This window comes from Mastomys coucha, unplaced genomic scaffold, assembly GCF_008632895.1.
Source record: "Mastomys coucha isolate ucsf_1 unplaced genomic scaffold, UCSF_Mcou_1 pScaffold18, whole genome shotgun sequence".
NCBI classification, from domain to species: Eukaryota; Metazoa; Chordata; class Mammalia; order Rodentia; family Muridae; genus Mastomys; species Mastomys coucha.
In genome coordinates, this window is record NW_022196900.1 from 8,153,995 (window position 1) to 8,167,160 (window position 13,166).

General features: G+C 47.6%; 1 protein-coding gene across 2 annotated transcripts in view; it reads left to right on the forward strand.

Moving 5' to 3' along the window:
* Window positions 1–10,646, forward strand: part of Galnt12 (polypeptide N-acetylgalactosaminyltransferase 12) — a 27,916-nt gene extending 17,270 nt beyond the window's left edge. For both annotated transcript variants that reach the window (XM_031377347.1, XM_031377348.1), the window contains exons 6-10: window positions 1,149–1,325; window positions 5,114–5,245; window positions 6,937–7,050; window positions 7,773–7,919; window positions 10,036–10,646. In XM_031377347.1, coding sequence (XP_031233207.1) covers window positions 1,149–1,325; window positions 5,114–5,245; window positions 6,937–7,050; window positions 7,773–7,919; window positions 10,036–10,170 — 705 coding nt within the window. In that variant the 3' untranslated portion in view covers window positions 10,171–10,646. The remainder of the gene's footprint in view (window positions 1–1,148; window positions 1,326–5,113; window positions 5,246–6,936; window positions 7,051–7,772; window positions 7,920–10,035) is intronic.
* Window positions 10,647–13,166: the final 2,520 nt, after the last annotated feature.

The following is a 13,166-nucleotide window of genomic DNA, read 5'->3' on the forward strand; positions in this document are numbered from 1 at the left end:
CCTCTCTCTCACACACACACACACACACCTCTCCCTCCCCCTCTACCTCCTGCCATCCTCCTCAGCATTGGAGGCATATCCAATTACCTCGTAAGACAGTGACAAGCACATCTTATCAACATGCTTGATGCCTTAGTCAGCTATTTTGGGTTATGTACTTTTACATTTCTGTCAGACTTGGACTGGAAACAGCACAGCAAGTCTCCTACTGTCTCGCTCTGTCTAAAGATGGGAGGAAATGAGGCTAGGAATGGGGATATGGTCTTGCGCATGCTCACTCAGAGTTAGCGGCAGAGCCAGAGTCCTGGGCCCACCTCTTGGAGCTGCTTTCTGACCAGCCGCTTAGGAGGCGGCCTCTGCATGTAGCACAGCTGATAACTGTGGGGAGCTGTCTTTTAAAAAGGCTCACTGTACAAAGTTAGATGTGATCGGTTTAGTTTGCAGTCCGGAGCTTGCCCTCTGCAGCAGGTCTGGCTGCCACAGAGCCTCGGCGTCTCAGTGATTTTCTCATCAACAGAATCTTACATGTTTAGGAATTAAACCTTATATTTTTAGCAGTGTTTTATCTGTTGTCCTACCCTTCTGAAAGCAGTTAACGGAGAAGAATTTGGCCTCCTCCCTACCCCGAAGTATTCACACCCTACATTATAAACAGCAGATGCTAGGCTCCTTCAAAACGCCTTTGGGAAAGTGAGGCCCCAAGTGAGCTGAGTTTTGGGTGTAATTCTAACAGTTTTTCTGCCTCTTCCCTAGGTGTCAGGATACTCTGCCTCTTCTAGAAGCTTCCTCTCTACCTTTCAAACCTCTCTTCTCCCTTGCCGCTTTCTTCTCTTCTGTGGCGTCAGGTAACAAAGGCACATCTGACCCGCTGAGGAAGTGGGTTGCTGGCGAGGTCTGTAGGGCTCACCCTAGTCGAGTGCATGAGCTGTATTGCCTGGGCCTTGGGATTCTTAGCTCCTGTGTCTTGTCTGTCTCAGTGCTGCTTTCTCACTCTCTCCTTTTGTGCCACTTACCTGCATGCTGGTAAGGGGCCTCTATCCCTGTGGAGGGTGAGTGCCTCAGAGGGCACCACCTCCTTACTGCACTCCCCATGAACCAGCAGCCATTTCTTTATTCACTGTGGCCTCTCCTCTCCACCTCCATTGCAGATCTGGCAATGTGGTGGCACTCTAGAGACACACCCGTGCTCCCACGTGGGCCACGTCTTCCCTAAGCAAGCTCCCTATTCACGTAGTAAGGCCCTGGCCAACAGTGTCCGAGCTGCAGAAGTGTGGATGGATGATTTTAAAGAGCTCTACTACCACCGCAATCCCCAGGCCCGCCTGGTGAGTATCGCCCAACGTGTACACCATCAGCCTCATGGGAACCAAACCCTACAGTCTGACTTCCCCAGCAAAGTAGATCTGTTTCTAAGAACAGGGAGAAATCTGGGTCTTTCTGATAGAGCGTGGGAAAACCTATTCTTCCATTCGTGGGTATGAGTATCCAGGTGGTTCTCACTCTCTGCAGAGCCACATTTTATAAAGCCACTGTAAATACTGAATTCGTGATTTTCATGCCATTGCTTCTGGCAATATTAGGTTCCTGTGAAGCTCAGACACAACAGTTTTTCCAGCCATTTGGGACTGTTATGTGTATCAGGGCATACATTCATGTATTCTGTTTGAGGACTATTGATTTATTCATTGTTGGTCTGTCAACACTGAACTTCTGGCCAAGAACTCTGTGACCTGTGTCTGAAAAGCTCTTACCTACAGGCGTTTCCTCTGTGAGGTACATCACAGTCTCACAGAGAAAATACCTGTAGGTAAGGGCTGCTAGGTATTTTACTTTTTTATTTATTTATTGGTGTGTGTGTGTGCGTGTGTGTGTGTGTGTGTGTGTGTGTGTGTGTGTGTGTGTTTATGCTTAGGTACTTGCAGGCCATGGCACATGTGTTGTGGTCAGAGGACAACTTTAGGGGAATTGCTTCTCTCTTACTAACACATAGGTTCCAGGAATCAAACTCACATTGTCAGATTTTGTGGCAAGTGCCATTAACTGCTGAACCATTTCGTTGGCTGTGCATCACTTTATTACTTTTAGGAATGCAAGAAGCACTGGCTGGCGATCACTTTAGATGGCTGTGTCTTAGTTAGGACTTACTGCTGTGAACAGATACCATGACTAAGTCAAGTCTTATGTGCACAACATTTAATTGGGGCTGGCTTACAGGTTCAGAGGTTCAGTCCATTATCATCAAGGTGGGAACATGGCAGCATCCAGGCATGTGCAGGAGGAGCTGAGAATTCTACCTCTTGTTCCAAAGGCAGCCAGAAGACTGACTTCCAGAAATGTAGAAGGAAGCTCACAAAGCCTATCTCCAGTCACACACTTCCTCTAACAAGGCCATACCCCCAAATAGTGCCACTCCCTGGGCCAAGCAAATTCAAACCACCACAGCTGGTAAAGTCAGAAACACGATGTGAAATACAAGGCCCCAATAGATTGTGGAAAAGACACATTTACAGTGTGAGTGCAGGTCAGGAAGGCTGGACATGGCCTTGTTAGACATTCCTGGGTGCGTGTGTGTTGAGTAACTTGAAGGTATTGTTTCTGGATGCCCATGACAGTACGACTCAACATGGAGATGGATTTGCAAGTACAGAACTAGGGAACATCTAGGCCTCACTGTGCCGGCACCTCCAGTCTGGGTTGTGGAGTGTCATCTGCTGACAAAGATGCAGGGGCCTTGGCTTTCCTCTTTGTAATCAGCTTGGTTGAGTCCATGTGCTCAGGGTGGAAGTTGCTGAAGTTACTGCTCAGAGCACACCTGCCTTCTTAGCTGGAGGTCTCTTGTGCCCTTTCAGAGGCTTCAAACTGCCCCCCAGAAATGGTTCACAAACCCACAGCCTTATCCTTCTACAGCTATATCCCTGCACCCATGGAATCCAGCCACACATTGAGCTGAACCCATATACCATGTGATAAATGAGGCCCTATGAGAGCAAGCTAGCCTCTCTCCTTAGGGGCTGCTTATGCCTCAGATCCTCATTCTGTCCCTTCCTTAGGGACCTATGGATTTGCCCTACCCCAGCCCCTGCCACAAGACTTTGGGCCCGTGGCCTCTATGCCAGCAATCTCTGTATTTCAGAAGCCAGCTCTGCACACCTAAGGGCCACTTGCTGACACAGGAGGTCCTCAAGACATCTGCCCTGCTGGTTCTTGATGGAAAATTCTCTCAAGGCCTTCCTAGTAGCCCTGCAGGGTAGCCACAAAATTATCATCTTGTAGATTTGGAGCCTGACACACAAGGGGGCAGGGTAGGGAGAGGGGGAAGAAAGGAGACTGAGAAACTGAAGGAGCCTGCCTAAGGCCTGGTAGCTCAGGGGAGGTGGCCGTAGGCCTGGGGCCTGCATGCCAGCGTGGTTTTCTGAGTTCTGCTGAACCCAGGAGCTAACAACCTGATCTGCTGCATGGCCCTGTATCTTAGAGATGCCATGTCATCTGCCTTGACTTCTGTCTTGCCTAGAGCAACAGACTAAAATACCTGCTGCTCACTGCCACCCAGCCTGGAATTCTCATTGATTATTCTCAAAGTGCGCCTCCCTCCTCGGAACATGTCAGCAGGTGTTAAATGCACCTGAATGCTCAGTGCTTGTTGGCTTTGTTTGAAGATGAACTTTGGTCTAAGCTGGGCCACCGTGACTCATGAAAGAAAGGACTTGTGAGGCCAGTGAGATGGCTCAGGAAGGGACTAGCCACCAAGTCAGAAGACCTGAGTTCTACATGGTAGAAGGAGCAAACTGACTATCACAACTTGTTGTCTGGTTTCCATATGTGCACACACGCTGACACAAAGTAAACGAAAGGTTATTAAAGAAAAAGTACTGGGGAATATTGTAGACATTATTTAATCCTGACCCAGGGTTTCTACCCTGCCTTGTCAGCTCTTGGAAAAGACACAACTTTTATTGTTTATAGTAAGCCTCAAAGAGCACAATAGCTGGGCAGGTATCTCCTCTCTATGCTATCAGAATCTACTTTTCTATCAATAACCCTGAGTTATCACTTACTATGTCTCATCTGGGCTCCGATTGCCCAGCCCTTAGGGGCAGTTGACTCCTAACCCCATGGCATCTTCCTTCTTCCTCCTTCACCTTCTTCTAAACCCTACCCATGTCTCTTCTGCCCAGCTGTTGGCAGTTGGCATCTTTATTTACCAATCAGAAATAATTTGGAGGCAAGGTCACATAGGGTATATGTGCGGACTCCAGGTCTTGAGGGCCCACACTTAGCATTACAGTAGAAGTGACACTCAGATATTTACATATGGCTGTTCTTTGGTGTTCCTCCCCAGTCTTCAGCAGGAGAACACATTAGAGCAAGGACAGTCATATCTAAGCCCTTGTTGTTCTTGGGTGAATGTGTGCTGTGCTGCCTGGAGGCAGGCTTCGTTTCCTTACTCAAAAGCTCTTGGAGGGGGTACGTGTGAAGTCAAACTTCCAGAAACATGTTTACTGCAGCCTTGAGCTCATATTAATGAGTTAAACGGTCAGCATACATTTGTATTTCAGTGTACTGAACGTGCAAGTCACTCATGGTAATAGCTAGGACACTTGCCTGTGTTTGAGAGTGAATATTCATATATCAATAGTAAGAAGGGTACAGTCTAAGTCATCCCATTCCTCTGCTTAGATGTGAGAATGGCCCGTGGTCACAGAATCCACAAGGGTCCAGGATGCTGATGCGGGGACTTCAAGTTTGGTTCCTAGGTTCTGTCTGCAGATGCCTGTCTCCTAACCCCATAGCTCTGCCTGTGTGACAGTCTCTTTTGCTTATTACCTATGGTGTGACTGTCCTCGCTCTAATGTGTTAATTCTGTTGAGGACTGACAAGTGACCCTCTTTCTATCCCCCATTACTCCTTTTAAAAATAAATCCCATCTGATTTGTTTTATGTGAACATGTGAACATGCCTGTGGTGCACATGTGGAGGACAGGGGACAATTTGAATATTCTGTGCCCGGCACCCAGCTCAGTAAGAGAGTGTGGATTGTGAAGCTAGTGACTTCATTGAGGATGGGTGTGGATAGGCAGCCTGGAGGGACTAAGCATTCTGTTGTTTTTCTCAGGAGCCCTTTGGGGACGTGACAGAGAGGAAGAAGCTTCGGGCCAAGCTCCAGTGTAAAAACTTCAAGTGGTTCCTGGATACAGTGTACCCAGAACTGCACATACCAGAGGATAGGCCTGGCTTCTTTGGGATGGTAAGTGGTGGGTCATGGTGGGATGGATGTTGTCTTGGGTCTGAACAACAGTCCTAGGGAGGAAAATCCCCATTTGTGAGCACCTCCAGATCTCCCTTCTCACTCTTCTGGTCTGATCATGTACTTACTGTCCTTTCCTCTCCCCTTGGGCATCTGGGCCCTGGGTCTGCAGTGTCAGGACTGGAAGGCACCTGGAAATTGCCAAGGGTGAGCTACTGTTTGTTGTTTAATTAACTGGGATGTCTTGATGCACATGGAGATCAGAGAACAGTTCTCAGGAGTGGTTTCTCCTCTGTCATTCTGTGGGAGGGACCCAAGGATCAAGCTCAGGTCATTAGAACTATGTGGACGTGCTTGCACCCACTGAGCATCTCACCAGTCAGTTAGTTATGGGAAATGGGCCTATGTGATGTTCCCATGTCTTAGTTTTCACTAGTATGTTCAGATTACTTTTAATGGCCTTACCAGTTAGTGATTTTTAGCCCTTAGAAACAATGGAACAACAACAGCAAAAGCAATAGTAGACAGACAACTCACTTCAAGTCATCCAGAACACCTAGGAAAAAAAAAAAACGAGGCCAACCAAGACCAGAGTCTTGCATTTGCTAGGAGCTGCACCATTTCCCTGTGAGCCTATCTGAGGTGCTGCTGTCCCATGTTGGATAACTACAAAGCCTAGGTTTAGTGTTAACTTATGTTTTCAAGGTGAAAGTGTTCAAATGTACACAGGGAATAGTGTAATGAGTCCTGTGTCTATGATTCTAGAATAGTCAAGATTCTCTTTGTCTTGTTTCCTTTCCCCTGCCCTACCTTGGTCCTTTTGGCTATTGGTGTCCTGTGATTTCCTTCTATGCACCCAAGTGTGTACAACCTGCCACATGACCACTAAGCCCGCCACATGACCACTAAGCCTGCCACATGACCACAAAGCCTACCACATAACCACAGAGGCCGCCACATGACCACTAAGCTTGGCACATGACCACAAAGCCCATCATATAACCACAGAGCCTGCCACATGACCACAGAGCCTGCCATGTGACCACAAAGCCCACCATATAACCACAGAACCCGCCACATGACCACTAAGCCTGCCACATGACCACAGAGCCTGCCACATAACCACAAAGCCTGCCACATAACCGCAGAACCCGCCACATGACCGTGAAGCTTTGCTGCTGTTCACTCTGCCATTCAGTGCACACCCTTCCTTTTCTCAGGTTGCTCTGTGGGCAGTTGCAGATTCTAGTGGGGATCCACACACTGTTGGGCTGCTGCAGCTTGCTTTGGAAGGCTCCTTTAGCCTGAGTCACACCTCTACTTGTTCTCTGCCATGACTGCTGTGTGTGAACTGTTTCACTCGTGGCTCCGTCTGTAAGCTGCACCTCTCTCCTCCAAGAAGTGAAGCCACAGCCAAGATGTTTGAGCCAGGGCAGCAAGAAGGCTGTGACAGAGAAATAGAGGTGCAAGCTTTTAGGCCAGATTTGTTAAAGTGGGGCCAAGTTCCCATCTGTTGTTAGCATAGGAAAACATTATAGTGACTAGAAAGAGCTGGACAAAGGGACAGGGCTCCTCTCTCTGGGGCAGTCCTGGGGCCTCGTCCTCATTGTGTTCTCCCCATTAAACCTTGTGTGGAGTTGTTTGGGTATGTGGAAATCTATACTGAGGTGCCACCTTCATGTCTTGTTTAGCTCCAGAACAGAGGACTAAGAGGGTACTGCTTTGACTATAATCCTCCCAGTGAAAACCATGTTGAAGGCCACCAGGTCCTTCTGTACCTCTGCCATGGGATGGGTCAAAACCAGGTAGGTGTGGGCCTTGATGGGGAAGGGCAAGCTTTGTTGCTCTTTTTTTAAAAATACTTTTTTATTACATTTATTTGCCTGCATATGTGTGTGTGTGTGTGTGTACGCACACATGTGTGTGTGTGTGTGTGTGTGTGTGTGTGTGTGTATACGTATAAGTCAGAACAGCGGCTGTCAGTTCTCTCCTCCCACCATGTGGGTCCCAGGGACAGAGCTCAGGTGAGGTTATCAGACCCATCCCCCAGCCCTCTGTTTGTGACTATGACTCAGTGGCAGAGCGCTAGCCTAGCATATGGGATTCACGGTGACTGTTACTTTGGATTTGGCATGACAGAAAAAGTCCAGGGGAATAAGGTCATATTTGGACTCAACAAAGAGGCCAGCTTAGTGTCCCCAAGACACCTGAAGCCCTAACACAGGGTCACGGCAGTAGTGGGGTGGGGTAGGGTGACGGGGTGGTGCTCCAACCCACCCCTACTTATTTCCCCCAGAGGAGTAGTTCTCAACCTTCTCATGCTGTGACCTTTTAATACAGTTTCTTATGTTATGGTGACCTCCAACCATAACATTACTCTCACTGCTGCTTTCTGACTCTGACTTTGCTACTGTGATTCGAATACCTGATACTCAGTTGAGAATCTACCGCCCTAGGTGATCTTGGGCAGGGTGTCTTCCCCCACATCACAGGGTAAACTGACATGTGTTGGTCACACTGTCGTTAGTTTTTCGAGTATACATCCCGGAAAGAAATACGATACAACACCCGCCAGCCCGAGGCCTGCGTAGCTGTGGAGGAAGGGAAGGATGCCCTTGTCATGGACCTCTGCAGAGATACCACCCCAGAGAATCAGGAGTTCATCCTACAGGAGGTCAGTGAATGTGCAGCATTCCCTGCTGTCTGCCTAGGTCTGTGCGACTGTGGGAGTCAGGTGTCCTCCCTAGCCTGGTCCCTGTGGGTCTCAGACACTGGAAACTTCACTTGGACCCTGGGAGGTGACTGTAAGGTCAGAGTCTATGGTTACTGGTGACAGTGGGGCTTTCTTCTCCTTCAGTCTTTTACACCACGAGCTGCTGTGGGTTGTAATAGCATTGCCACTAATGTGTGTGGGTGTGATGGATTATCTGAGTGCCATAAGTGACCCAAGTGCTAGAACACGAGGTTAGACCCAAGCATAAACTACCCTGCTTCTCTGAGCCTCATTTTGACCTTGCTCTGAAACAGGCTTGTTAATAGCAGCCCCGCTCTGCTCCACAAAGGGCTTAGAGATTCCCAGGACTTCCTATGGAAGCTGTGACCCCCATAGACTCATGGCTTCTTGGTATGTAACCAAGAAGACACCCTGGAATAGAGCTGGCTCTCCAGATACTGTTGATTGAGAGATTGTTGTCATGGCACATTTAGAAGGCACAGGCCCCTAGCCCACTTTCAACAAGACTGTGGCAAGATTTTATAAAGCTCTGGAGGAAATGACTCCAAACCAAAATGAATTATCTTTCCTTGATAACTCCCGGATGGACAGAGATTCTTCTGCACTGCTCATAAATGGGTTAATCTAAAATCCCATTCAGAGTTAAAATATATTTTCCTGTAGAGAAATATAATATTAAGCAGTGGAGTTTGCAAGCTCCCTGGAAGAGTGGAGCCCTGTGGTGTTAACCTGTTTGACAGAAAAAAAGTAAGAGCTGAGCATGGTAGCGCACTCCTATAATTCCAACACTCAGGAGGCTGAGGCAGGAGGATTGTGAGTTCCAGGGCAGCAAGACCTGTCTTAAAATAAAATAAAATATAAAATAGTTAGGAAAAATGATCCACACTCCCCACAATCTGTTGCCTTCTTTCTTTTGCGTTTTTCTTCTAACCCTCAGAGAAGGATAGTACAATCTAGAAACAAGAGTGGTCACATGCTGCCTTAAAATCCCACTGGAGGACTGGAGGGATGGCTCAGCAGATAAAGCTTTTGGAATATAGGCAAGATGATGCGAGTTCAGACTTCCAGCACCCCCATAAAGACCTGACAGGTCGTCTGGGAGGCAAACAGGGGTTCCAGGACAAGCTGGCCAGCCAAACTGGTGAGCTTGAGAGCCAGAGAAGACTCTGTCTCAAGCAAAGACAGTGGAGGTGATATTATGTCATCTTCTGGTCTCTGAATGCACATACACGTATGTGTACACTCACACGTGTGTGAACGTGCATAGCCCCCGCCCCCCCACCCCCCACACACAAAGATTTTACCTTAAAATTCAGTGATTGCTTTGGAGAAGTGAGCTTGTGTAGAAGGCTAGGCAGAGAGATACTTTAGTGAATCTCTTACTTTTACTTTCCTCAGGAGGAATCTTGGAGGGTCATGGGAGGGCCAGGGTTAGCAGCATCTAGCTGTTTGCAAGGCCTCTCCCACAGAGCCAGGAGGCTCTGCATTCTCCCTGTTGGCTGCTGGACAACACTGCAGCAGTTCCTTACACCACAGAGGAGAGAGGGACAAGATACACAGCAAAGAGATGCTCTCCATGCCCACAGCAAGTGCTGGGGAAGCAAGTGGGGCCGTTAAAGATCGCCATACCCTGAGATGTGAGACTGGGACCAGAGACCCCACTGGCTCTCACCCAGGCTGGGAACAGGTGACCTAGGGACTCAGGTCCCTCACCTGGATGTTCTGCCATCAGGTTAGGAGTATGCTCAGGTCATGTGACTGGAGAAGGAAGAAGAAGAAAGTCATAAGGTTGGAATTAGGTGATGAAGAGACATAAGAGGGGTAAATAAAGGGTCTTACCTGTGACTTCACTGAAGGAGAAAGGGGGGCGGGGATGAGCTAGAGGCGCTCCTGTCTTCCTCTTGAGTAGCCAGCAGGTGGCACTGTTTTGCATTGCTGACATTTCTGAAATGCTAAAAATCACTCCCTAGGGTCTTCAAAATCTGGTTTAAGGGAAATATGGCTTTTCTGAGGAGTCACTAAAATCATCTTGAACATACACTGTTTTCATTTGTAGGATGGCACTTTAGTTCACAAGCAGAGCAGGAAGTGTGTAGAAGCCACACAGAAGGACAACGGCTTTGCGCCATACTTGCGGGACTGTACCAACTCAGAGAAACAGAGATGGTTCTTCAAGGAGCGCATGTCATAGTGCATCACCTTGCCAAGGAAGGAGCCCACCACGGCCGTGCACCGTGTGCCCAATGAGATGGACAATGTACATGGTTGTACTTTGTGAATGTGTTGGATTTCACAAGAATGTGAATAAGCTTTGTACAGATTTTGAAAACTTTAAAAATGTCTCCCAGTATCCTGTTTTCTGAGGGCCATCCTAAGATGTTACTTTTTGTATTTGGAAAGCTTAAGGAGGATATTTTCCTATCAAGATGTGCATTTTACAGTGGTGCCTTTTATTCTCATTAGCAAAAAAGGTAAATACTTTATTTTGATACTTAAAAGCTTCCTGGGTGTTTGTAGTGTATTTTACACAAACTGTAATACCTCAAATGTCAAGTTAGAGCGCTCTCAGGGGGGTGAGGTGGACACTAGAAATATTATTTGGTTTCATTAGGTGTGAGTGGGGTGAGATAGTCTAGATTTATACAATAAAGAATACTTTTGCTTATGCGTTGATGCCACAGTCAAAACTCTATCATAATATTCATACTGACCAAAACAGGCTAACCAAATCTGAATGCTCAAAGAAAGAATATGGTTTGCCAAGGTCCTACAAACTTGAGAGTGTAGTTCCAGGAAGAAATGTAATGTTCGATGTGAAACTCAACTTTTAAGTTTTTCCTTTTAAATAGTATTTGATTATTTAATAATATTATTTATAATATTATTTGATTATAGATATTATTACTTATAGTATTTAATTATTGAGAGATTGTGATGAAGCAGCTGCTGTGGACATTGCTGGGTAGTTCAGATGTCTGAGTGGCTCTAGATCAGCTCCACGAGCTCACCAACTTGGTAAAGCTAATAGGAACAATTAAAAATACCAGCAGTGAACTGAGGGTGAGGGGCCATGACTGGAGTGCCTGCCTAGCACGCATGAAGCCCTGGGTTAAATCCCCAACACCTCATTTTAAAAAATCAGCTTGGTGGCACAACCCTAATCCCTGCACTTGGGAAGTGGAGGCAGGAGAACCAGAAGTTTAGGGTTATCACTGGCTACACAGAGAGTTTGAGGTTAGCTTGGGCTCCATGAGACCCTGTCTCGAGAAAACAGAAGATAGACTGTGGATCTAATTTTTGTCCTGGTCAATTGTGAAAACACAAGTGTGATTGGTTAAAAGCATCAGTGCATTTCTCTAGCCCTTCTCTCAGACACTGTATCCTAAGGGTATCCTTCTGGAGTGAGGCTAACAGCTCCTCAGAATCAGCTTCAGGTCTGCTCTCCCTGCTGTGTACTGTGTTCCTGTGAGTGAGGTGGAGACCACCGGAAATGGGGTGTGGGGCAGGAGCAGGTAGGGCTTAGCCTGGTTTGGGGCATGTGGACTGGGGGCTCTGACAAGTTACCTTTGATATCCCCCCCCCGCCACCTTTTTTATGTGTATGTAGCATGTGTATACACATATTTACATATCTGAGGCACACGTATGTAGAGGTCAGAGTTTAATTTAGGTGTCTTCCTTGATCACTCTCTGCAGACCTCCATTTCTGCCAGGCATTTCTGTGAATGGTGGGGATCCATCCTCTGGTCCCCAGTCTTTGAAGGCAAGCGCCTTATCCACTGAGCCATCTCACCCCTTTTAGAATCTCATAACCCTGTATACAATGCAAAGCACAGCAAATGTCAGCAGGTGTTTATTCAGAAGCAAGTACAAAGTAATGCAGATATTTTCTCTCGGTGGATTAGGCAGCTCTTCATCAGTGGTGGGTGGGGTGGGGTGAGGTGGGGTTACCGTTTCCAAGGCTCAGTTCTCATGCTGAGGCAGGATGGGTCTGGCCCTCCCCTTGTCCTACTGGGGAGACTTGTGGGCCAGGGGAGGGACCACTCACTGTTCTGCATCCCTCTGCCTTCTGTAGTGTAGGGTTAGGTGGGCCTGGTGTGGCAGAGAGCCCTTCCCCAAACAGAGGGAAACAGCCTGGGTGGGCCCGACATGAGTCTGCGTCCCAGGCTGCACCCCGGCATGTGGGCGGCTGCACCTGTGTCTGTGTGCCTCAGAGGCATGGCGGCCAGTTGGCTCGGCTCGTGGACTCTTCACTGATTTCAGGAGCAGTCAGTAAGCTTCAGGGTGTGGGAAGATCAGGAAAACAATATTCTCTTAATTTTGGAGATGTTACAGTATTTGAGGCGGCTTTCCCTTCAGTGATGGATGAAGGGTCTAAAAAGTCCACATGGATGTAAGGAGGTACCTCCAGCTGTCTTGTCTGTGTGTTCTCCTATCTCCAGGGTGTAGATGCATTGCTGGTGTGCAGAGTGGCTGAGGTGAATTGCTTTGGTTCCTAGGGTTCTGTTTTGCATTTCTGTTTGGGGCTCACAGGAGAGCATCAGTCCTAGCCTGCCTTGCAGGGGACCTAGGTGTTTGATGGTAGATGTTTGCAGAATGATTTGCATGGGTAACTTTCCTGGAGGAGAGCCTGAGGCCTAGGTGTCCGACCTGTGAACACGTGTTCCTCTCACAGGATTTGTTTATACTGGCAGGTAGCTGTGGCTCTTCCCTCCCTCAGGACTAATAGGACCTACCAGGACGGCCATTCTCTGGGAGAGCCTTGACCTGGAAAGAAACAGGTTAGGGTTAGAAGAGTTAGCAAGTGTGCCATGGGAAGGAAAATTGCATGAAAATCAAGAAGCAGTGCTATCACAGATCCAGGGAGGAGTGAGACAGGCTTGTATTAGGCAGGGTTCTCTAGAGGAACAGAGCTGACAGGTGAGTATTGTAGATAGATAGGTAGGTAGGTAGGTAGGTAGGTAGGTAGATAATAGATGGATGGATGGATGGAGGTAGATGGATGGATGGGTGGATGGATGAAGAACAGAACTAATAGATGAATATGGATAGATAGATAGATAGATAGATAGATAGATGATTGATAGATAGATGATTGATAGATAGATGATTGATTGATTGATGTAGCCCGCGCGGTCCTCTCGCCGGGAAGAAGACACGCGGACACACTAGGTTCCTTCTGCAGCAA